The following is a 25,098-nucleotide window of genomic DNA, read 5'->3' on the forward strand; positions in this document are numbered from 1 at the left end:
CCCATGCTGGAAAACAGGCTGGAGGAGGGATGTGTGCCCTCCACCTGGAGCTGTGGGGGCTGCAGTGACTCACTGATATCAGGGGGCTGCCCAGAAAGGACCTGTTGTGGATGTTTAATGTTGCAAAGGCTTCTGGAGGTTTTACATAACTGTAAAAAAAAAAAGGCAGATTTCAGAGTTTACTCTAAATGAAAAAGGGAGGGATGATTGTTTCTGACTGGTCATGGATTCATTTTTTAATTGTGTACCCACAATGTGTTGTCATGCAAGAAAAATCTAACCCTTACAAAAACTCATTTCAGAATGAGTAACTGCAACGTTTTTTCAGTCATTGTTTAAGAGGGCTGTTGCAGGACTGCTGGGGCTTCCCTTCTCCCCAGAATGATATTCTGGTGTAATTAATGGGGCATTTGGACTCTGATAGCTTTTGCTTCCATCTAGTTTCTCATGAAAACCCTCCTGATGCCTCTCAGATCTTCATGAAGGTATGTAAGCTTTACTCCCCCACTTTCTCCCTCCCAGAAGGAGGATGGGAACTGGAAAATTCCCCCAATTTCTTGGCAGAGAGGCTGAGGTGATGTGGTTCTGCACAAAGCAGGACTGGCCATGGACTCTGGCAGCAGTTTTATCTTCTTGCTGGGCTGGAAATCGTGACCTCAGCCATTGCAGCAGGTGTTCTCTGGAACAACTCTGCAAAAAAATTGGTTTAAATAGCAATAGCATAATTTATCCCTCTGAACGAACAAAGTGTTAATTTGAATGAGGCGTGAAAAAAAAAAATCTGTTAAATTTTCAGGGCTTTGCTTGGTTTTTCTGCACCCAAACAGGCTCTCAGAGCTGTGTCTTGTGCTTGTCCATCACTGCCTGCAGAATGCCCAGCACAGAGAGGCCATTTCTGCTGATAATGGGAAAGTCAGTGATTGGTCCTGCTGTCAGTAGGTTTTAGCCTGGACAGAAACCTCCATTAATCAGCTGCTTTGTGGCATTTCTACAGCAAGATAAAAGACACCTGGAATTATTTGTTGGTCACCAAGCAAATGTTTTACTGGTGAAATGTTCCAGAGGCTGTTTAAAGCCTTGATTGACAAAAGTGCAAAAAATTTACAGTGCTCTCCATACTCTCCCCTCCCCAGATTCATGGCTGAGATGGGAGATGGAGATGATGGAGGTGATGGAGATGATGGAGGTGATGAAGATGATGGAGCTGTAGATAAAGGAGATGGAGACACCTCGGGCAAGGGCTGCAGGGGTGACCCAGGGTTGAGTGTGGGGAGAAATTCATTTGTTATGCAAATGTCTGATTGAGCCTGGGGTAGACAGTGGAAAGCTCAAATTATTTTAAGCAGAGGACAAAAGTTCTCTCCATCCCCCTATCATCTTGGATCCTTGAAAAAACAAAACAGAAACCTCTGTGTGAACCATCTGACAATGATCAGCTCTTGGCTTTTCTGGCAAGAGCTGGGTGTGCACAGGCACATGGAAATAGAACAATTAAGGGAAAAAAAACGGTATTGGAAGCAGCCAGGCTTTATGTTGTCTTATTTGTTTATGTTTATGTTTATGATGACAGCATGAAGTGATCATCCTCCAGCCTTATCTCTTGGAGCCTGCCAGGGACAGCAGAGCTGCAGGGCTCCTGGGTGACCACAGAAGAGCTTCCTTGCTGCTACCTTGAGGAGGGCTGTGGCTCAGCCCGGGCTCTCTGGGCAAGGAGAGGAGCAGGGCTGGCTGTTCTGGATGCAGGAAGTCCTTTCAGGCCCAAAGTTGGGGCTGGGAGGCTGGTCCATGCAGAGGAAGCACCCGTGCATGGCAACGACCTTCCTGCTCCGGCCGCTGGCTGGAGCTCCCTGGCCACCCACCCACAGCTTTGCATGAGCAGATGTGCATTTCATGCTGCTAAGAAAATCCTGTCAGTATTTACATAGCGTCCAGGGGCACCAAGGGGACAAAGCTGAGCCTTTCCCACGTAGGCAGTGGTGCCATGCTGCCATTTCCATGGGGAGAGCCAAACCTGTGCCACATGCTCCAGCAGCACAGGCAGTGTAAGGCAGTGGTGCTGCCTGTACTCTGGCCACAGGCAGCTGTGGTAAAACCCCGTTTTCCAGACAGGTTACATCTCTCCAGAGTGGTTTTCCCCTGAGCTGAGCTCTCCCCTGGTCTCAGCATCCTTACATCCCTGAGAAGGCCCAGAGGGCTGCTGCACTCTGCTATACAGAATACATAGGAATATGTAGGGATGGTTATAGCTTTTTAAAAGGGTCTTCAGACAAGCCCCTGATCTGTACCAGAAGGATTGGTTCACTGGTTCTGCAGCCCTGTGGTCAGGTGTTGGGGGGACAGACTTTCTGCCTCACTGGGTGCTGGCACAGCTTGGCCCCTGCTGAGGGAACCTCTCTTTCTCCACACAGTGCCTGTCACACAGGGTCACTTCCAGTGATTCCTGCCTGGGGTTTCCTCCCAGCCCTTCCCAAAGACACCAGGGCTCAGAGCTGTGCTGCATCACTGCTCCCCAAAGCACGTGGGTCCCTGGGGCTTTGCTGGTGTCTCTGAGGGAGGGCAGTGAGGCCATGGAGGCTGGGGAAAACCCTTAACAAGGCTCAACAACCCCCTGAGAGTCCCATCCAGCCTCCAGAGTAGAGTTCAAGTCATTGTGGGCTCTGCTGGCTCCTCCTAAGGGTCTCTTGCACCCCTGTTGGCACAGGTCACCCCTGTGAGCTCCAGACCCACCTGGTGTGCCACACCTGGGCTGTCACTGGCCGAGACTGCAGGTGGCACCGAGCTGGGGAGGTTCAGGAGCCCCTCCCAGGCACAGGGCAGAGGAAATGGAATTATTTTCCTTGGCATGGCCAGGAGATGCTGGCAGGACTTCCCCAGTAAAGCCAACATGTCTCTGCAGGGCCACCTGCCCCCAGCCAGGTGTGAGCCAGGTGCAGTGGAAGGAGCTGTGGCTTGTGGTACAGCAACACCTGGACCATGTTTTCCCCTCTGTATAAAATGCTTTGTTTCCTTAGAGCCATGTCTGCGCTGCAAAGTCTCCACTGTCATTCTTCAACACTTAAAAGAGTTGCCTTCATGGGCATTTTTGAAATTGTTTGAAAAATCCGTGTGGGCATTACAGTGTTTGTTTTCTCTGATGACTATTTTTAATCTTGTTTTTCATTTAAAAAAAAATAAATCAAGATAGATATGAATTGAAACTGCGCCTTTAAATATGACGTGCTGTTGGCTGCCCAAAACCAAACACAAAATAAGGGAGAGTTGGAGCATGTGCCTAAAAGCTGGGAAAGGCTGAAGCTTTGAATGCCTGGCAGCACTGTGAGAGCAGAGCCCAGGAACCACGGCCAGGGCACGGTGCTGGCCAGCTGGCACCAGAGGGGTTAACAAGGCAGGTTCACCCTGCAAGGAAAGAGCTGGAAGTGGCTTTTCCAGAGGAGATGCTGGCACCCCACTCTTCCCCTTGGCACCCAGCCTGAGAGAGCCACCAGAGCACCCCTGAAGGACACAGCTCAGCCGAGAGCAGGCCTGGGCAGCGCTGGCGGTGACAAAGGCAGCCAGGGGATGTTCACTTCCATGCCCCGCTGGTTTCCAGCGCTGGAGAGGAGCTGTGCAGGGAGCTGCACCCTCCCCCAGCTCCCTGGCCCGTCCCTGGGGCTCTCTGCTTTTGTTCCTGGGCTGGGGACTTGGCCAAGAGGGGCCCGGCCGGAGCCAAAGGCTGCGAGAGGCCGAGAGGGCACGGTGCTCCCTGCAGCGAGCCAGGGACGGGACGGGGGCCCTGCAGCGGGGCTGCTGTGAGAGGAACACCCCGAAAGCAGAGGCAGAGCCCTGCCCTGCAGTGCTGGCAGTGCCATGTCACACTCAGTGCCATGCCAGGCTCAGCCCCGTGCTGCCTGCAGACCGCCATGCTCCAGGACAGGAGCAGCTCTGCACGGCCTGCTCTGTATTTCAGGATGTTCCAGGGATGTTCCAGGTTGAAGGCAGGAAGGGGACACAGCACCGTGTGGGAAATGCAGTGGCACAGACCTTGATGCATGTTGTGGTGAGCTATTTTAAGATTTTATCTCGCTAGCCTCTGACAAAAATGTGCTATGGAGCAGAACTTATCATGTGCAATTTGGCACACGAGGCCGGTGAGGGGACAGTGGAGCTGATCCCTGGAGCTGAGGCAGGTGACACGGAGCCAGCAGAGCAGCAGTGGTGGGTGCTGCTGGTGCAGATGTGTGTGCCACAGGAGATGGGCAAGGACAGGGTCCAACCCAGCCAGCAAATGCTAGGTATCTGAGCCAAAATCCCAGCCCAGGTCTGAATCAGGGGAGTGCCAGCTTTGCTGTGCTCCTGGCTTCCTGGTGTCACCCAGAGCATGAGGATGGACTTCAGGTGGGACCTTCCAGTTTCTAAACTTTGGATCTTCCTAAACAGGGTTGGTTGGTCAGATGAATGATGCTGCCTCCTGCAGCTCCCGTTCCCCACGGCTGTGCCCCAGGAGCTCAAGGCATTAGGAGCAGAGGTGAGTGGGCCAGGGTGTGAGCCCTGGGGTTGCCACCAGCTCCTGCTGGCTCCCCTGGGGAGGGCAAGAGGGTGCTGGGCTGGGCCACTGCAGACAAACCCCAGGAGGTGAGGAGGTGCAGCTCTGCAAACACTCCAACCCACAGCAGCACCCTGCATTGCTGCCACCCGGGGCTCTGGGAGTTATCACCCTCGCCCTTTCGGCTGCTGGGGCTGGAGATTAGGGAGCTGCTCCTTATCAGCCCTCTGTCCTGCCCCTGTGGGGCTCCCCTTTCAGTCTTAGTCACTGGAGAAATGAGTAAGCCTGTTGTAACCACCATGCTGGGACCTGTGGGGCTGTGCTCGATGGGTTGGGGGTTTTTAAAGCATCTCTGCACAGTGACCTGCAGCAGCCAGGACACACTGCAGACACCCACCACAGCTGGGGCTGTGCTGGAGCCCAGGGCCCTGCACAGCCAGAGCTCAGTGTCTGAGAGAGTTAATTCTGTGTGTGTGCAGAGCAGGGAGGGGAAATCCAAGGTCCTCACATGCCCACAATCTCCAGAGTCTTATTTGCACACAGACCCCACACCTGCCCCCAGAACCATTGCCTGTGTACAAAGCTCTTGGCCCAGCCTCTGAACGTGGGCCCAGCTCCTGTGTGTGTGTATCCATCCATCCATCCATCCATCATCCATCCATCCATCCATCCATCCATCATCCATCCATCCATCCATCCATCCATCCATCCATCCATCCATCCATCCATCATCCATCCATCCATCCATCCATCCATCCATCCATCCATCCATCCATCCATCCATCCATCCATCCGTCCCCTGCCTCCCCCAGCATCTCTACACAGCCACCATTTCCAGCAGTTTATTTGACAGCTACAAGAAAATATTCCTGCACTCTCCAGCTCCACGAGGCACATGACCCGGACAGTGCCAATGGAATAAACATTTGGATTTAATTTATTATCTTTCCTGCAGGCTCTGTCTCGGCTGGCGGCCGCAGAGGGGCTGGGGCTGCTCCCTGCCTGCAGGACAGGGGCTGGGGCAGCCTGGCAGCCTTTACCCAACTCCATGGGATATTTTTATTTTTTTTCCATTCAAGCCTGTGCAGGGTTCCTGGCAGGACTGGAGCTTTCATCCAGATTGCAGATGCCCAAAATATCTGTATTCTGGGTGAGCAGACTGAGGCTGAAGTGCCCGTGGTTGGCTGATTGAAAAGGACATAGGGGAATGCAGAAAGACAGACAGACAGACAGACAGACAGAGGAAAGGTGCCTGAGCATGTATGGCAGCAGTGGGCAATAGGATGGGGGATGCCCCTGGGGTCTGCCCCATCTCCAGGCACGCCTCCCACACCAGCATGGGATATTTTTGCTGTTTTTCTCAGTCTGCTGAAGCCTGAGCTCAGCCCAGGACATGGTTTTACCCCAGATTAGCTTGTGCTACCAGCCACTAAATTTGATTGCATTATGCTATCAAATGTTATTTGTTATGTTATGCTTCTCGTTTTAAATTACATTCTAAACTGTACTTCACCTGGCACCTTCAGGAGCTAGGATTTGTGAAATTAAAGTTAAAATGCCAGTTGAAATAAGGCATTTATATGAATGCACACAGCTACTGGTAAAAACCAAGTGTTTGTTCATACATACATGTTTCTAATCAGGTTTATAATGTATATAATATAATATAAATGTTTTTCTACATATAAAATTCACTGGAAACAGGAAACCAAATTAGTTTACCTTGCTAAAGTGGCATGAAATAAAGAGCAGTCTACACTGTTGAAAAGAAGGTAGGATGTGGTTTTTGGAGGACTTTTCTTCCCCTGAGGGCTCGTTCTACCATGTTTATGTCTAAAACCTGCTAATTTTAAAGCCAGCTCACAGGAGACTAATGGCATGACTCATTTATTTAATTTCACTTTCATTTTGCAGAGCTCAGGGTTTGTTTAAGGTGCTCACATGTCAGCAGCTCATGCAGACACACCAGTGGATGCTACAGGGGACCACAGAGTGTCTGCACACACTGACCCCCCCTGTTTATCCATGAGCAGGAGCCACTCCAATGAGCTGAATCAGATTTTAAAAGATCTTTTGAATGTTGAACATGTAATGAGATGCTCAGCACTATTTTCAAACCAAGACATGTTCCTGGCTGATTTACAAAAAGCCACAGTCTCCACTTTTATGTGAGAAAATGATTTTAAAAACTTGGTCCTGGGATTTTGGGTGCTCATCGATTCACCCCCTGACAAACCTCCGTCTCTGACCTTTCCATTACCAACTTTTCCATCTCCAACTGCTTCATCATCCCAAAAACACCCAATGCCTCTGCATAAAAGGGAGATTTATTGATTCCCCTCCAATTTATCCCCCTGCCAGGAGGTTTCCCACAGCCCTCCAGGAGTGGTGCAGCAGTATCAGCAGGCACAGGTCTATCAGGCTGAGCAGAAGCTTTTCCAGGAACTATCTAGTGAAACATGTGACAGTGCCCAGCTGAAGGGTGATACGTGACAGGCATTCACCAGGTTCCTGGCCAGTCAGTTGACTTTGTTATTCAAACTATTTTAGTGATGGGTTTTAATCCCAGGCTTAAGTTTTTTTCTTTTTCTATTTTTCTTTTTTTTTCTCCCTCTTCTTTTTTTACTCTCTGAACAAGGGAATCTCTACGCTGGCAAGATTCAGAGAGGCACAAAGGAGGGAAAAACAAGTTTCAGCCAGAAGAGAGGGGAAAAAAAAAAAAAAAAGGATGCTGTTAGCATTCCCTGTGTTTGAGGGGGTAAAAACATTTTGCTGTCAACTCTGTTTTAAAGGGTAAGTGACAAGGGCAGCCCAGTTACTATGCAAATAAATCCTGTGCTCAGCCTTTTTCTCTCAGTGCAAAGTTTTGGTGCTGGGGATTGTTAGCCAGGGGAGCTGGGCTGTGGGGGCTGGCAGTGCCCCCCATGTCCCCAGTGCTCCCAGCCCCATTCTGGGGATAGCCACTGGCTGGGGGTGCCACTGCAAAGCTCTGGACCTTGCCAGGAGACGTGGGGGTGCCCCAGATGAGGTGGGACAGTGGGGGAAGCACTGCAGAGGTGTGGGCTGGGTACCCCCTGCTCCTTATCACAAGCAGATTCAGGCAGCTGCTGGCAGCAGAGCCTTTGGCTGTGCCTCTGTGACAGGGGACACCCCAGGGAGAGAGAGTGCCTGAAAGGGCAGAAATCTCACCCAGGACATCCCCTTTCATGGCAGGCAAGAGGGGAGGGTCTGGCAGCAGCCACCCTGGGGTACAGGGCTGTCTCTCACTCGCTGCTGCCAGGTGGAAAGGGAGGTGATGCCAGGACACGATGCCAGACTGTGGCTGGGTTCATCCAGATGATCACCAGCACCCCAGCACTGGTATTTATGGTGACACTTCCCCATGACAGCAGAGGGGCTGCACATGCCCCAGCCCACACAAGCCAAACCTCCCCCTGACAGCCCCAGTGTGATGGTTTCCTATAAAAAAGATTTGAATTTGTCATGCAAATGACTGGGCATGCAGGCACAGCTGCTGAGAGGAGGCCTGGGCTGGGTTGGCTGCCAGCATGGCCACAGGGATGTGCCCAGGAAAAGGTCTGGCCCCCCAAAGCTGCTCCTACCCCTGGAACCTGCCAAGCAGATGGTGCTGCCAGGGCTGTGCTGCCAAAACCACGCAGCCCTTGCTGCTCCTCCTGGTGCCTGTGGCTCACTGAAGCTTTTAAAGCAAGCATTGTGACCCTGCTGCTCGTCCCCTCCCCTGGCTTCTGTCTGGCTGCAGCAGAGCTGAGCTGCCCAGGATGAGCTTGCTTTGTGCTGGGACAACATAAGGAGGTGGAAGAGGATGCTCCATCAAGCAATGCACTAAAAAAAATAAAAATAAAAAAAATTATACTTTTAAGCAATTTCAAAATGATTTGCTCTGTGCCACCCTGATCAGTGGGGAGCCAGGCAGCCACTGCCTCTCACTCACACCCCACTGCTCTTGCTCTGCAGTTTATCTCTTGCCCTTCTAACACAGCAAGGCTTTGAGCTCTTCCCACTTGGAGCTGTTTCCCAGCCTAGCACAGGACAGGGCAGTGCCTGGGCTCCTTTCTGGAGGCTCCCAGCACCACCTGGCAGCACAGCCCTGCTCCCACCGGGAAGGAGGATGGCAGAATTCATTATTCTGCCCGCCCTCCCGCAGTTTCACAGCCGGGTTTTTGCAAACATGAAGGCGGCAGGTTGGGCTGCTGTTTTGATGTGGCCGTATCTCGAAATGAGCCCGGAGCAAAAGCGAGCGGGATCCAGGAGCGGCACCCGGCAGAGCTGGTGCTGGGAGCGCCGCCTGCGCCCTCGCTTCCTGCTGCTTTGGCCACCTTTCAGGAAATCAGACAGCTAAATGGAAAACCATCACTCTTTTCACTCCAGAGTGCACAGCACACATGGGTTTCTTCAACAAGAAATCGATTTGCAGCAGCCGTGCTGTCCCCATTGAGCGGGGGAGATGTGTGAGCCCAGTTGAGCAGCACCAGGCACCACCTCAGTGCTGCTGGGCTGGGGCCAAGTGCTCCCCGGCAGCTCCCAGCACCCCCATCCAAAAATCCTCCCCTCCCTTCTCCTCAGAAGGACTCCTGACAGGGAGAAAGAAGAATTGCTGAGCAATCTCCAGCCCCGATAGCACTTCAAAGGCAGGGCCTGGGCCAGGCTGCGCTCCCGCCAGCGCCGGGCTGGATGCGGCTCTCGGCTCTTACTCCTTTGGCAGCCCCACAGAGTATCCAGAAAGTAATTACTTAAAAAGGAAATAAATGTCACCCACATGGTTGTAAGCAAAACCCTGAGCAGGATGAACAGAGCCCCAGCAGGATCTGCATTCTCACGCAACACAAGCAAGGCAGGAGCGAGTTGTTTCCATTCATCGGGATGTGCTGTTTACTCTGAGGGCCACTGATGACACTAGACATGCCCACCGTGGGCATTTAAATTCCCCAGGGTAGCCACAGTGCTGAACTGCCTCTGCTTTCATCCTACAGCATCCTCTTCCCCCAGGATGCCTTTAGGCATCACCACCTGAACCAGTAGCAGATGCCGGTGCCAAAACCGCAGCCCCTCCTGGCACCAGGCCTGCCGTGACCTTTATGGGGATGAACCAGATAACTGGCATGATCAAACAGTAGTTTTATTTATTTTTACAGATTGATTCTTGATGCTTGTAATTGTCAAAACCTGAACACCAAAATTCTAAAGCAAGTTGGCTGGGGCAAGTCAAATTCAGCTCCAGAGCAGAAAATGAGGCTCAAGGGTGAGAGTCTCTGCCTGGTTCTGCTGGATCTGAGACAACCCTCAGCAAATCCCCTTAAAGCAGGACAGGGCTCTGACAGACCACTCTCTTTCAGAGAAATTCCATTTTAGAAAAATAACCCCCAACTTATTTTAAGCAAATAACAGAAGGAAAGTGATGGCCTGAAAACTCTGGGATGAGTTTGGATGAGTACCAGGATGGCAGCACCTCCCACCCTCTGCTCCACACGGTGTGAGGAAGCACTTGGTACCAGCCCACAGGGTTCTGTGAGCTCTGAGGTGTCTCAGGACATGCAGAGCAAGGGCAGCACGTGGGACACGCTCCCAGCCCAGCAGCCAAGCAAACATGGTACCGTACAGCATCGAATAATTTTAAAAGTTAAAATAGTTTATTGCTGTCTTTGTAGAAATGCACTTACATCGCCTGTTCTCTTCCTTTATTTGGCTGTTGGATTACAGGCATGAAAAGGTTACATTTACCCATTTGTTCAGTGACATAACACCTTTTTCTCTTTTGCTCCACTCATGATATTTTCCTAAACCTTGCTGGCCAACAGCCCCAAATCTCTTTTACATAAATACTGTAAATGTCTCCATAGGTTGCAGCATTGTAACAAAAGATCTACCAAAGTAGACAAAATGTTCAGTATTCTTGGTTGGTTTTTTGCATTTAAAAATATACCTAAATTTGAGATAATCTTAACAGAGTAACAATTACAATAAGAAAATAGTACAGTGCGTTGACTAAAGGAATATTCTGCTCTCCTTCAAGCCAATATTCCCTTTTGCATGTTGAAGTGATTCAGCAATTACTTAAGAACTTTTACCTACATACAATAATTTAGTAAAATGAGAATTAAACAAGGCAGATACTTACTACTATTCTTCTGTCTGCAATTCACAGCTCATGCGAATAAAATCGCAATAAATATTAAAAAATAGTTTTTCTTTTGCTTTTTTTTTTTTTTCTGTAAGGCATCTCTGAGTATTACAAAGTTTTTGTACAACCAAAAAATAAGATTGCTTTTTTTCCATGTTCTCCAAGTACCTCTGTACCTCACCAGTAAATAAGAGGATTGTAGGCTGGATGAGGAAGGAAGGAGGGGGGCAGAAAGAAGACCACAGGTGATGGAAGCAGACCACGATGTGTGCAAGAATCTGTAGTTTTCCTGTGAAAAATTTCAGCCGCGCTTTTAGAACATCTTCAAGACAGTATCTGTCCAGATTGAAGGAAAAAAAAAAACATAAAAGGGGGGAAAAAAAACTTACCAGAAGTCCACTTTCATAAGCACAACCAGACTGCAAGGGTTTGGGCTCGCCCTCAACACTATAAATAGCTTAGGCATCGATATGCACCTACGTAAGGGGGATAAAGGGACGGGGGACGATTTTTTTGTTTGTTTTGTTTCTTTTACGGTATTTTTTTGTGGTTTTGCTGTCCTAGTGGTATCCTTGCACGGTGAGAGATTGTCCTGGGGGGCCGGGCTGGCCCTCACTGCATGCGGTCGGGCTGCAGCTGCTGCGGCTGGTACTGCACGAAGGCGGTGGCGGGCGCCGCGGGGTTGCTGGCGGTGATGGGCGGCTGCACCGTGCCCGTGTAGCCGTATCCCACGAAGCCGGCGGCGGGGGAGGCAGCGTAGGGGTACTGGTCGTAGGCAGCTGTGGTGTACTGGGAATAGGCTTGGCTGGCGGCGGTGTAGTCGATGTAGGGGGATGTGATGGACTGCACGGGGGTAGGGATCACCACGCTGGGCTGGATGATAGCTTGGGGGTAAACATAGTGAGGTGTGAGCCTGTGGAGGCAAAGGGAGAGAGTCACTGAAGGGCTGGGCTCCCCCTGGCCTTCCCCCCACAAAATTCATGTGCATCAGCCGTGGGACGGTGCTGCCTTCGAGCCAGGGGTGCTCCCCAGGGTGGGGATGGAAAGCGAACATTGCTAGACCTGAGGGTGGGACTAGTGCAAGGTGAAGCGTGGGCTGCTACTCATACACACACCCTGGTCCCCATGGCTTGGATCTGCCACTAGCCAGGCTGCTGGACCCCAAAATAAGCTCCCTGGAAGGCTCGCAGTCCCTGGTTCATCTCATTTCCTCGGCCCCCTACACGTCCTGCCTGTCCCTGCCAGCCTTTCTGCCTCCTGTATTCTCCATCCAAACTTGGGTGGAGGGTGCTGAGCACCCACAGCTCCTGTGGGGCACCTCCTGGCAGCAGGAACAACGTGTCACTCTGCACTTGTCCCACCGGGAATGCCCACTGTCCCCAGACACGGCCCCAGGCCCTCCAGCCTGCCAGGTGTTATCAGTTACTACACACTTACACCGTGTTTCCACAACACTGGATGTTTAGGGAATGCTACAGGCTGTTTGTTGTAAAACACCAGATATTAATGCTGCTTCCCTCCCCCCAGGAACGCTCCCCAGTGACACTCCTGTGTCCATGAGCTGCCACATGTGCCCCGGCATCTCCACTGCCCTTTCCATGAGGGTCCAAAAGTGCTGCATCTCCCAGGCTTCCCCCTGCCCTGAGGCAGCTGTGATGCTGAGAGGAACTTAACAATGTCCCAGTCAATTAAAGTCCAGAGATGGAAAGATCCTGGAGGTGATTAATGCAGGAGTGCCTACTAATTTGCTAGAAACTGCTAATGAGGAGGAAAGGGAGGGGGGAAAAAAGCACCAAAAATGAAAGGGCTGTGTTTTCCAAAGGGCAGGACTCAAACAAGGGTAAAAACTGTGAAACCTGAAGGCTTAGGAGCATCCACACAAACTGCCACAGGCCAGGCAAAAATGGGGAATTGCATGTGGCCTGAAGAGTGTGGCAGGGTGACACCAAAAAGGACACCCTGGGGAGAAGGTTCCTTTGGCCACTGCTTGCTGAACCACATAAGGTCACAGAATGAAGAAAAGCCATCCACTGAAAGCTTGTGCCACCCTGTCTCCAAATCCAACTCATTTTGGCCAATAAAAAACCCCCCAAGGTAAAACTCTGCAGAGAGATTATGCAGATTCAAATATTTTGGGGATTTTTGTGTGGATGTGTGTGACAGCACATTTTCAAACACAACCACTTTTAAAAGCCTCCCACGGGCTGTTCACAAGGCACAGGGCTGTACATGGCTACCCTCATTCCACCTGAGCATCCTAAATCTCAGCCACCACCTGCAGCGTGCTGGGTCCACCTGGGGCTGTCCCTCCTACCCAGCACTTACAGGGCTGTTCCCACTTGCTTCACAACCAGCACTGGATGGTTCAATCTGCCTTTCAGAGAGGAGAAAGGCTTCTCACCAACAAGAGCTCATCTGCACTGAGTTTTCTCTCCTTTTCCCACTCCCATATGCAGTCTGTTTTTGCTTGACAAGAGAATGATTGCTCTCCTCTCCCCACACAGCAGCGCTGCCTCTGAAATCAGGGTCCTCCCATATGCCAGGGGGGATGGATGATCGTGAGCAGCACCTCAACCTTTGATGCAGTGCAAGGCCTTCTTCTGAGGCCACCAGACATCTCTGGACAGCAAAAGGTACCTCACAGTCCTTCAGTCCCTAAACACACCATACCCAGCATCACCCTGTGGGTAACAAGAATGAGATGAGGCAGCAGAAATGCACAGACTCCCTTTTTGTTCAGCTCTGATCTCAACTGAGGCCAGCACAGCTGAATCAGAGCTGGAGCTCAGGCACCAGCTCAGCCCAAGGGCACTTCATGTCACACCCACCAGGCAGTGGCAGCCACCTCTGGGAGGAGCAGGGCTGAGTCCCACCCAGAGGTTCCTCACGCCTGTCACTGGGGGATTCTCCCTCTCTTTTGGTTTTAAGTAACTCAGAGGTGCAATGCTGCTCTCTGGGCCTGCCAGGGGTGGGGGGAAGGCTCTGCAGAGGCACCCCCAGGCACTGACCCTTGGGCATGACAAGAGCAGGCTCTGTCCACGCTTTTTGCCCTGGTAGATCAGCAGCTCAGCCGGCATCCTGCATCCCAGGCTGGGGATGGATGCTCTGGCTGCTCACCGCTCCTCCCTGCACGTCACACCCTGCCACCAGGCCTCCTGCTACTCCAGGGCCCAACAAAGTTAAAATCACTCCTCAAATACAACAAAGAGTGCACAATCCACTGACAACCAGCCGGTGGCAGGAGCAGAGGAGGGGCCTGCACTTTTCCTGCCCACAGGCGTTCCACCCGTGCTCACAAGTGACCAGGACAGTCCAGACTCCTGGCAATGCATCACCCTGTCTGAGCAGCTCCTCCATGTCCCTTGCTGCCACCCAACTGCTCTCCAGAGCTGGCACAGCCCACGGGGGGACGAGGTGCCATCAGGATGAGTGGACATTCCCAGCTCATCCCAAGAAACTCTGCATTCTTGGCTTTGCTTTCTTGCACAGAGCTCTTCCATCGCAGCTCCACGTGGGCTCAGAGGCAGCAAATCTGCAACATCCTGCACTTTATGTTTCCTTCAGCAAGGAAAAATTCCAGCTTTTCAGTGCTACTTGGAATAAAAAAGCACCATCAGCTTGGAAGGCAGAAAGTACTCCTGTACCCCGCTTCCAGAAATCCATCCCACCAGCCCAGTGCATACACAAGCACACATCACTCACAATAGCTGGTACTGCACCAAAAAATCACACTCAGCAACTCCAGGATCTGCTTCTAAAGGGAATGTAAATGTAAAAGGGAAGGTTCTTTCGGTCTGTAGGATTTCAATAATTCAGCTAGAAATTTCAAACAAGATATTATGCAGTTTGGTCTTCTGAATTAGGTGGACAGATGGTAATTCATCAATCAAAACAAAACACACAACCCAAAGCAAGGTCACTTTGAAGACTTGTAGCTACAAACAAAACAAACCAGTGCAGTAGGATGAAGTTCTCTGCTGGCTACATTTAGCATCCACAGAAAATCTTAAAATATTTCCCCCTCTTCCATTATTTCTGAAGATGAACTTTCAGGAGATACATTAAAGAAAAGCAAGCTGTTCTGGAGTTCTCTTTCTAGAAAACAGCAAACTCTAATCTGAATTTCTACAGGATGAGTCACATCTGTGTTTTAAGATGCCTTTCCCTTCCTCCCTCCCTGCAGTTTTCCTCCATCCCCCATGAAGGGCCCTGCCAGCCAGAAGAGAACTTCATCTAAAACACACACGGTGTGATCATAAAACATCAACCAAGTGCTCAGGCGTGGCCACCACACACCAAAGTCATCCCGCGAGTGGCAAAGGCCACCCAACACAACATGGTCAAACCTAAGCCTAGAGGCAGCAGTGGCACAGGAGGGACAGCAGGAGGGACAGCAGGAGGGACAGCAGGGACTCAGCAGGGCTCTCGTGGTGCCAGCCCACGCTGCTGACCATGTGGCACCCAGGCACGCTGCCCCGGCAGCCAGAACTGAACCAGAACAAAAGAGATGGTTACAGAGCCACTGGCAGAGGGGACACAGGCTCTGTCCTGCTTTGGCTGGGGGACAGAACAAAAGGGGCCCCGTTTTGGTGCAGGCCTGGGTGGAGATGTTCAAACACAGCAGAGGAGGCACCCGTGGCTCCAGGCAGATGAAAAAGTCCCTTTCAAAACCTGCCATCACCCAGGTCTCCCCACCACAGCAGCAGGGCAGGGAAAAACGGACAAGTCAGGAGGAAATGTGTCCCACACCTCTCCCCAAACACTGAGAAGAGGAACAAGCTCTCGTCGGCAGCTCTCCCAGCAGAGCTCATCTCAGAGACACTTCATATATTTGACTATTTTGTATCAGATTCACACCTAAAATGTGCTTTAACTGCGCTTTCTCTCTGCCATCCTGCAGGACTTCCTACACACGAGCCATGAGCTGTTCCTGCGAGTTTGGGAGAGCAACAGGGTGGGAGTTCCTGACCCCCCTTGGTCTCCCAGCCCTGCTGGGAGCTGGTTTTGTCAGTTCTGAAGAGGTGGAGACAGCTGCACCCCTCTGTCAGGAGGGACACGGCATCACACAAGCATTCGGGAAACAAGGAGGGGCACAGGGCTCTTGGCAGCCTCACAGAGATCAGCACACAAATGCCACCACCACCACCAGCCTTTTATTCCTTGAAGAATAAAAGAAACAGAGCCCTTTGTGTCTGCCAGTGAAGGCACAAATTCTGGCATTTGACCCCAGGAATTTGGCCTCCATTTCCACTAGGGCTGACCCACTGGCTGCCCCAGGGACACCCACACTGCCACAGCACGTGATGGCAGGAGGTGCTGGGGTGCTGCAGAGCCAGCTGAGCACAGTCCCCGCTGATGTGACACCTCCAGCAGATCCAGAGGTGCGTTTTGAAGCGGGCTCCTGAGTTTAAGGCTGCTCTGGGAAGCACACCCCACACTTGCACTGGCAGTGCCACGGCACCACGGCAGGGCTGGAGATGCAGGCACACATCCTGGTGTAATTCACACTCCAAGGAATGGCTCCTGAGGGACACTCCCAAGCCAGCAAGCACTCACCTCGAGGAGACACTCAGTAAACGTGTGTGGAGTGCAGGCAGGGCTGGCCACAGGTATCATACGGGCCCCAGCCACGATGACAGGCTGTGGAAATGTGAGAAATTCAGGTGCTGTTCTCAATCCAGACATGAAGAGGAGGCTGGAGGGGGTCCCTGCCTGCCCACCAGGACTCTCACTCCAGGAGGGGATCACGGTTTATCCACCAACACTTGGGTGCAATCAGGACATTGGTTGTGCCCCGATCACGACCCCTCACCATTCACTGACAGGGCTGGGCTTCAACCACACCACGACAAACCTCCAACTCCTGAAATGTCCCTACTAAAGCTGATTTAAACATGCACTGAAATGTCAACAGCTCCTGCCTCATCAGCCAGCTATCCCAGCCAGCTCAAAGTCACACAAGGATGAACTCTGCAGCTCCGTGGGATTTATCATCACCTGCTGCAATACGACACAAACACAAAATAGCAAAGCAATCAACACAATTTCTGCTCCTCTTGTAACTAATTTGCCTGTCTGTCTTCTCCTCATGCTGCTCTGTCCCTCTGAGATTTACAGAGCAGCCTGTGCAAACAGGTACAGAACTGAGTTTCCTGCTTCCCTGCTGGGAGCAGATGTCACCACACCAGTGGCAATCACCAAGGCATGACATGCCACAACAGACTGTCCCAGACTGCAGTCAGTGGGGGAAAAAAAACAGAAAAAAGTAAAAAAAAAAAAAAAGGCTGCAGACCAAAAATGGGAGTGCATCTCACAAATATCTAATCTTTTTTTCTCAGCTCAACCAAGAGTCTGCAATCAACATGCTGAGCTCCACCATGAGTTATAGCCAGGCTCAACAGTTTTATCCTCTGCATCTTGTTTCCCCCACACCCAAAGGAAGAAGGAAAAAAAAAATAAAATCCCATGATCCCAAACAAAGGCATGCTGGGCCAGACCAAAAATAGTTTTGGAGAGAAGCAGGCTGAAAAACACTCAGGTAGCAGGAGATAACATCTGCCTGAAACAAGAGCCATCTGGCACCAAGGAAAAAGGCACATGGAAGTCTATCCGCAACCAGTCAGCTCTGCAGAGAAGGAAAAACCCCTCCCCTTTCCAGCTATCAGCACAGCCAAACCAGAATTAACCAACAGAAGAAACAGGCACTGTTTCACACCAGAGCATGACAGCAACCTGAGTCCTTCAACATCCTTGTGAGGAGCCTGCTAGGATGGCAGGGAAAACCAGGGTCTCCAACAGATCAGGAAGCCCCAGAATGCTGCCTTTGACTGAGGTCTCCAATTTTCTTCTGTAATTTAGAGAAAATCAATGGCAGAAACATCTCTAAAGTCCTCTGAAGAACCTGACAGGTTTTGGAATAATAAACATTAGTGACTACTTTCAACTGGTTCCATTTTTAACAGACTTTCTTTACACATGATCCCTTCCACTGACCTTTAATTAAAACCATCCACTCATTTGATTTATCAAAATCCCTTTCTTGGAGAGATGAAGTATTTTGAACTAGAATGCTTCAGCTATGGAAGAAGCAATGAAATATGTCTTTTTGATAAAAGAAGGCCTACACTGATAAAACAAGTAATTAAGTCATTTCTCAGTCAAGAAAGAAATTCCATTTTAAGAGTTTGTGATCTCTGCTACCAGTTGTGCCTTTGTGGTGCAAGAACATTCAAGACATCTCAATCTAATCCCTCCACACCTTCCTGCCAGCTGGATTCACAGGGGATGCCTGGATCCAGCATGGCTTTCCCAGCCTCTGTGGCTTTGGCCAGAGCAGCTCAACTCTGACACAGGAGAGCTAAAATGCTCAAAGCTGGTGACAGGGAAATTGCAGGGGACAGCACAACCCTGTTTACAGCACTCAGAGAGTGAGAAACAGGAGACTGAGTTTTAACTCCAAGCTCCAGGACTTTTCATCTTTTGTGATCATGGAGTATATTTAGCTCTGGTATGTAGTTTGCTCCCATCCGTGGGGAACAAGTTCTTCATAAAAGTCGTATTTAGAAATGACCCGGTGTCCTTGCTACCAAATTATCAGCACAACAACTGTCTGGTTCCCTGGCTGGTGCCCTCAGTGCTGGGGCAGGATGCCCAGGGCTGCATTCATCATTCCAATTACTGGGCATGTGCTTAATACTACGAGTTGGGGCCCATATGCCAACAGCTGCTCAAAGGAAACATGAGATCAAGCACAAGCTGGGCTGCTCTGGAAATTCAGACGTGTGCATCAATCTGCCACACTGGGACCCTGTGGCACCAGCCAGAGCAACACAGGTGAATTTTGGATCTGCCACTCCCCAGCTCCTGTGCCAAGGGGAAAGGACTCAGGTCTCTGCTGCTGAGGAGGCTGCTCTTGTGCTGGGGAGGATGAAGAGGAAATCCACCAGAGGCAATGGAATCACACATGGATGGCACAACTCAAGCCATGTGCTGTAAAGACAAAGCTAGATCCAGCCCAGGCTGTCTCTCCATCACACCCCAGCCTGTGCCCTGGGTGCCCAGGAGTGGCTCAGATCCTTCAGCCAGAGCCTGTCCCTTGCAACAGGTCTGAGCCCAGCACATCATTCACACAGCCAAGTGTGAGGTCACTATATCAGACCATGCTTTTGTATTGTTTTACAGGTGGAACACGAGCAAATTGTGCCCCAAACCTAAAAAAATAGGCACACCAAACCCTTAGGTCTGACACCAGCATTTGCCATCTTGAAGGAGATGTTCAAGCAAATTCTCAAAGTAGTCTGACCTGCTTATAAATAAATACATGTCTGTGCTTAAACACAAAATAAAATAATAAAAAATAAGATAGGGGTTTCTTTCTGACTGGCAAGCTTTTGGTCTGAACAGCAGTCACCATGCATGAGAACCAGCAGCTGAAGCCATTTGGAAAATAGATTTGGACATTTCTTAGGAAATGCCCCCTTTCCCCCCTCAAGCTTTCATGTTCCTGGCACAGGGTAACACCAGGTGCCGGGTGCTCCATCCACACGAGCCTGGCAGAGTGGGATGGGATCCTGCAGCCTCCAGCTCTGGGTAAGTGGGCAGTGGGGAGCTGGAGCAGGGGGATCCCAGCTGACAGAGGCTGGGCACAGCACGCGCCCTTTTATAAGCATAACCACAGAAAAGATGAAAGTTTGTTGCCTTTTATTTTTAACCCAGTAGAGAAATTTTAAGGATAAACAGCTGCGAGGGAGGCTGGGCTGACACAAAGAGAGACTTTCTTCACTTCCTAACTGCAGCAGCATCAACGCATGAAATTCTAAACTCAAAGAGATTTAACTCTTTCTGACATTGCCGGAGACCAAATGTGGGCTGGAGGCAGGGGCCACCAAAACAAGTAACTACACATGGATGGGGTCTCTGGAGCAATGACATCCAGTGTGCAGCTATGGAAAGAGCTGGATCCTGCCACAAGAGACAGCTTTATGCTTGCAAGAGCTCAGTCACTTACTCAGTCACTGGTAGATCTCCCACACAGATAGCTCCTCCGCTGAGGCACAGCCACAGGAATGCATCTGCCATATGCTGCCCGTGTCCAGAGCAGCAAGCAAAGAGGAGAACCAGGGAATCCCCACTCCCTGCACAGACTCAAACCTGCCTCCAGCTCCACAGTCCCAGAGGAGAGAACCACCAGGTGGGACCAAGCAGCTCTGTCACATCACCTGATCACATGAAGCGTGGCAGCTGCAGGGACACGCTGGCACTGCCAGGTGCCCCCAAGCAAAACACAGTCTGCAAGCTCCAGGCTGAGCCCCAGGCCCAGTGCTGCTTCCCTAAACTCAGCAGCCGGATCCCCAAGTCACCCCGACACAGACACATCCTTTGCCTTGCATTACTGTTAAGATCTCTGGTTACTACAAGCTAGAAACTTCTTTTCCAAACAGGATTTACTACTGACTCCGTGCTGTCTGCTGTGCAAGTGCCTCCTCTGCCAGGACAGCAGGAGGAAGGAGAAAGGCTCCTCGTGGTTTCTCTTTCTGTTCCGCACAGCCCTGGCAATATTTACAGCTGCATTTAGGTGTCTGGGGATGGAGGGGGAAGCCTTCAGTTTAAAAATAATCCTCTATGGTGTTTGGGTAATTTTCATAGTTTCCATTCATTTCAGGTTTCACCAAAACCTGGGTTTTGTGGCTTGGTAGCTGGGACATGAGTGGCTGCTTGCTCTTCGTTAACTGCCCAGGAGGTAACGGTTGTTCATTCACTCCTGCCCCGCCAAGGCCAGACCAAGCACCCTGTGCCCCATGACAGTCATCTCTGGGAAACCACAGTGCCAACCCCTGGGCACAAACACTTTGCAGAGACAGGAGCTGCAGGAGGGAGAGCCAGGCAACATCTCACACCAGAGGCAAAACAGCCGAGCCACTGAGCTTCCTTTGGGAAAGGTCAGGATCCACTCAGTGTGGTGCAAACAGACAGCAGCAATTCAGTGACAGACCCTGACACACTGCTCATCTACCCTCATATCCCACTGAGGGCCAAGGAAATTGTGAGTTCAAGGGAATGCAGGAGTGGATTTTGTCCATGAATGCAGGCTCTTAATTTTGTTGGTCTGCTGAGGAGACAAAGAGGGAATTGGCAGCCAAGCTCTGTTGCTCGACTGAGCACCTGAGGCTTTGCTCAGAAGCCACAGAGCAGCCCCAGTTGTGGTGCTCAGGTAAAGGTGGTGCCCAGGTAAACAAACACATTCTGCAGAACCCACATTTCCAGTGATGCTGCTGCAGCAATGACTGAATTCAATGAAATTCTTGTTTACTGATGCTTGCAAATAATGATATATAATCCCCTGCCACCAGCCCTCCCATTCTCCTGGTTCCTGTCTCTTGGCAACTGATAAATAATTTATAATGTTCTCCACTGTATGTGCTAACTGCAGCTCTGCTGGTTTAATGATGAAACCAATGCCTAGGAGCTGCAACAGGAACTGTCTAGATCACAAGGAACATGTAATCAGTCGATCCCACACTCCTCTGGATGTGAAACCAAAAGCAAGCTGTTGGAAGAAAAAAAAATGTTTCCAAGAGCTGTGGCTGTGGGGTAGGAAGGGCACCCAGAAAACTGCAGATAATCTGCAAGGTGCTCCTGCCAACAAGAGGAGTTTTAACGGGCTTCACCATTTTGCTCTTCTCTGTTCCCATGCCTGGCAGGACTTGCCAGAGGCTGCTTTTATTGGCAACTTCTCTCCTGCACTCCCATGCAAAAGTCTCTGGGTTCGCATCTCAAAGGTGCTGCTGCTTTGTGGGCTGTGAAAGCTCTTGCAGCTCCCAGGCAAGGAGAGCTGTGAGAAAGCAGCATTTGGTCTGGGCAGACTAATGCAGCTCTTGCCCCCAAAAAAGAGGAGACTCTTCATTTCATGGCAGATGTTCTTCGAGGCTTTCCAGCAGAGCTGTAACCGCTTGCGAGAAGCGGCGTGTTTGAAGCGCACACAGCACACGTACACTGGGCGTGCACTATTGTGGCAACACAGCCTCTTACATCCATAAACTCATCGGAATGAGATTATCCAGGCAGTTGGCAACTGCAGCCATAAGGGCAGAGGAATGAAAGTTTTATTGTTAGCAGGGTTTTTTTTCCTGAAAAAAAAAAAGAAAAAAAAAAGGAAAAAAAAAAAAAAGAAACAAAACACCCCCCAAAAAATGAGCAGAGAGCAGGGAAGGGATGAAGCATTGCTGTTGACAAAGGCCAAAATCCCATCTATTTATATTAGAGTCACACAAAAACCACACCAAGGCAGTGCTCAAAAGCTTTAAAAAATGCACCTACTTTCTTAATGCTCTTAGAAAATAATAATAAAAAACCTTATCAATATTCACTTTCTGAAATGGTATAAAAAAAAGAGCTGCATCAATCATTAAACAGTTAAATGAGGGCAGTATGACAGTCACTATTGTTCTCGTGAAGCACACTTGTCTTTTGCCGAGCAGCTGCCAGATCCTATTAGATGTATAAAAAGAGGACTTTTCTAACCGAGTAGGGATGGTATAAGCTATTGAAAACAGCAGACAAAAGCCCACTTTTGCAGACTATTCAAGCCTTGTATAACATCTGTCCAAAATCAATTTTTGACCTAATGTTACTTTCATTAAGTAACAGACTTTGTTTCCACTGCAATTTGTTTTCTAGGATAAAACTGTATCCTAAGCATTATTACGTGGGAAACGGCACAGAGGAAGCAGAGGATCTTATTTGAGAAACATGAGAACAGAATTTGCTTAATTGTTTTGACACCTTAAGTACTATAATAGAGAAACTATTTTCCATTTATTTGAATTCCTGTGAATTCCTGAAGTTGGCAAAGCAGCGAGCAATGCAATGGGTTTATTATGACTAAGATTTACTGAGGATAAAGAAGGATCTTTGGGAATTATATTAAAGCTGACAAATGCACAAAACTTCTGAAATCTCCACCAGAAATAAAGTACTCTGAACATTAACAACAGCTGTTGAAACTGTCCACTCTTGACGGTGAAGGCTTTTTTCACACACTTTAAATAATGAGGAAGTTGACTTGTGAATCTGATTTCCAACAGACCGTTAGGAAACATTTCCACTTACCCAAAGGGTCTCTGAATGAAGGCTGGATGTAGCTGCTGCACACCTATGGTAAAACCTAAAAAAAAAAAGGTTCAGAAAAAAAAAAGAAATATTAATGAATGGCATCCATTGTACCATTCAACTCCTAACACGCAGGCAGAATTACACCACAGGTCTTTGCATTTGATCTGCTGTGCATGTGAGCAAATTCAGAGCCCCATTTAGAAACAAGTTAAATTTAACATGCATATGTGATATGCACGAGGAGCAGATGGGAATTCATGATGAAAGCCCAGTGTGAACGTGCTGTTATTGAACAGACAATGGGGTATAAAGCCTTATTTTACACACTGGGTACTGTGGTCATTAAACCAAAGGGAGAAATGACCAAGTGGATCTTACTGTTAATTCTCATGTAACAAAGAGGCTAACGGGCAAAGAGATCAGCCCTGGAAGGAAACAGCTTTAACACAGTTATAGGAACTTTGGTGAGTAACATTAGTGCAGCAGGGCTGAGTAAGAAGATACAGCAGAGAGGTAACTGGACTACACAGCATCCTCAGCCAACAATCAGAACTATGGGGGACAGATAAATGTGCAGCATCAGATCAGATGATTCCAGCCCGAGGAACTTGTTTCCTCGTCTTACAAGTTATTCTAATACAGAGAGATTGGATCTCCTGGATGCCTCACCAGTTTGAATACTCCTTGGTTTTGCTCCCAAATACGCCAGGTTCACATTTGCTTTCCTGCCGTCAATGATGGGGTTTGGGTCTTTGCAAGCTCTTTCAGCAGCAGCTCTGTCTGCCATGGTCACCTGGAATCGAGCACAGCCTTGTTTGTAGCAACAGTGCTTTGTAAACACTCCAGCAACAGGCACTAAGTGGAGTTTATTTATTGTTCTATTTTGAATCGGGAGCTGAACTCGCTCCGTGCAGCCTGGCTTGCACGGCGAGATGGGAAGGGCTGCTGGGACTCCGTGGAAAAGCGGGCGCTCCCCCCGCTCCCGGTTTCCTCGCTGGGCCGGTGCCAGCTGTTCTCCCCTGCCCTTCCACCTCCTCCCCGTGTGTTTTTTAAGGAGCTGGTGGAGCCCTCTCCCAAAACCCCCGGCCAGGGGAGCTCAGGGCAGCTGCGGGGACCGCGCTGAGCCCCGCACGGACATCGGGAGGGGGGAGCAGGTGCTGAAACGAACGGCACGGCCTCGGCCAACACGGGGGGCTCCTCCCGGGCCCCCAGCCCAGCCTTGGTCCTGACCGAGCCCCTCGGTCCCGCAGCGGGCACAAGCTCCGCGGCAGCGACGGGACGGGCGGCGGCTCCGCAGCGCCTGCACCGGGAGATCCACCCGGCCGCACCGGGAGATTGTCACGGCACCGGGAATGAGTTTTGTCACGGCACCGGGAGATTGTCACGGCACCGGGAGTTGTTTTGTCACGGCACCGGCGGGGTGGCGAGCCCGGGGCTCCGCTGCCGGCCCCTTTCCCGGCGCACGGGGGGCAGCGGGGGCAGCCGGCGCCCGTCCCGGCGCGGAGCGCAGCGGCACTTACAAAGCCGTATCCTCGGGATTTGCCGGTCTGCCGGTCCGTGATCACCACCGCCTCCTCGATGTCCCCGAAGACCTCGAAGTACTTCCTGAGGGAGGAGTCGGTGGTGTGGTAGGGCAGCCCCCCGACGAAGATCTTGGTGAAGGTGGTGTCCTTCTGCACGGTGTGCATGGTGCCGGGAGCGGCCGGCCCCGGCCGGCATCCACCCCGAGCAGAGCCGCGCCCCGCCGAGCCCCCCGCGGCGGCCGAAGGCAGCGGAGCGGCGGCGGGTCCCGGGGCCCTACAGCCGCCTCATGGCCGCGCCTGGAGCCGGAGCGCGGCCCCGCGCCCGCCCGCCGGTGCCGGTGAGTAGCGGCCGCCCCGCCGCCGCCGCCGCCTTTGTAGGGCCGCGCTGCCCCGCCCCGCCCGCGCCGCGCAGGGGCGCTCGGGGAGCGTAGTCCGGCCCCGCCCGGGGGTCCCCGCCCCGCCCCGAGCGGCACCGAGCCCCCTCTGGCACCGAGCCCCCTCCAGCACCGAGCTCCCTCCGGTACCGAGCCCCCTCCAGCACCGAGCTCCCTCCGGTACCGAGCCCCCTCCCCGCACACGCGGGTCCCACGCCACGGTCCCGGTGGCTCCCCGGGGGCAGGGCAGGCGGGGAAGGGCAGCGCTCCGGACGGAGCCCGCCGAAGATCCCGCCCGGGCAGCGGCTGTCCCGCAGCCCAGCCCGCCGCTATTGCACAACCATCGCAACGGCGGGGCTGGTCCCTGGCTGGGCACGGGGACAAAGCCACCCGGCAGCTGGAGGCCTTTGTGGCACGTTGGGTGACAAA

General features: G+C 51.3%; 1 protein-coding gene and 1 long non-coding RNA gene across 5 annotated transcripts in view; one reads left to right on the top strand and one right to left on the bottom strand.

Annotated features, from left to right (window-relative positions):
* The window catches only part of LOC107213317, a 28,757-nt gene extending 20,355 nt beyond the window's left edge, over positions 1-8,402 (top strand). Inside the window, exons 1-3 of one of the 3 annotated variants that reach the window (XR_004499929.1) lie at positions 4,045-4,297; positions 4,417-4,504; positions 7,161-7,371. This is a non-coding gene — a long non-coding RNA (uncharacterized LOC107213317). Of the gene's footprint in view, positions 1-4,044; positions 4,298-4,416; positions 4,505-7,160 lie in introns of those variants that run through there. The other 2 variants (XR_004499928.1, XR_001524706.2) reach the window with 2 other exon arrangements.
* Positions 8,403-10,148: 1,746 nt separating this feature from the next.
* RBM38 (RNA binding motif protein 38) lies at positions 10,149-24,639 on the bottom strand. Of its 2 annotated transcripts, XR_001524704.1 has the most exons (5): positions 24,293-24,639; positions 23,442-23,565; positions 22,770-22,824; positions 11,051-11,574; positions 10,149-10,950 (listed from the first exon to the last, which is right to left on the bottom strand). XR_001524704.1 is itself a non-coding variant. In XM_015647611.1 (4 exons), exons 1-4 carry the CDS (start codon positions 24,458-24,460, stop codon positions 11,274-11,276), a joined length of 648 nt encoding a protein of 215 aa, XP_015503097.1. In that variant the 5' UTR covers positions 24,461-24,639; the 3' UTR covers positions 10,149-11,273. The 2 variants fall into 2 exon arrangements, 1 of the variants encoding a protein (XP_015503097.1); XM_015647611.1 differs by having other exon boundaries at positions 10,149-11,574.
* Positions 24,640-25,098: the final 459 nt, after the last annotated feature.

Source organism: Parus major, chromosome 20 (genome assembly GCF_001522545.3).
Source record: "Parus major isolate Abel chromosome 20, Parus_major1.1, whole genome shotgun sequence".
Lineage (NCBI taxonomy): Eukaryota > Metazoa > Chordata > Aves > Passeriformes > Paridae > Parus > Parus major.

Bases quoted from the DNA above. Each gene is read 5' to 3' on its own strand.
- RBM38 (XM_015647611.1), bottom strand. From the start codon at position 24,460: ATGCACACCGTGCAGAAGGACACCACCTTCACCAAGATCTTCGTCGGG. The intron at 22,825-23,441 runs GTGAGGCATCCA...TTTTTTTTTTAG, and splicing joins ACCAAGGAGTATTCAAACTG to GTTTTACCATAGGTGTGCAG. The intron at 11,575-22,769 runs GTAAGTGGAAAT...TTGCCTCCACAG, and splicing joins TTCATTCAGAGACCCTTTGG to GCTCACACCTCACTATGTTT.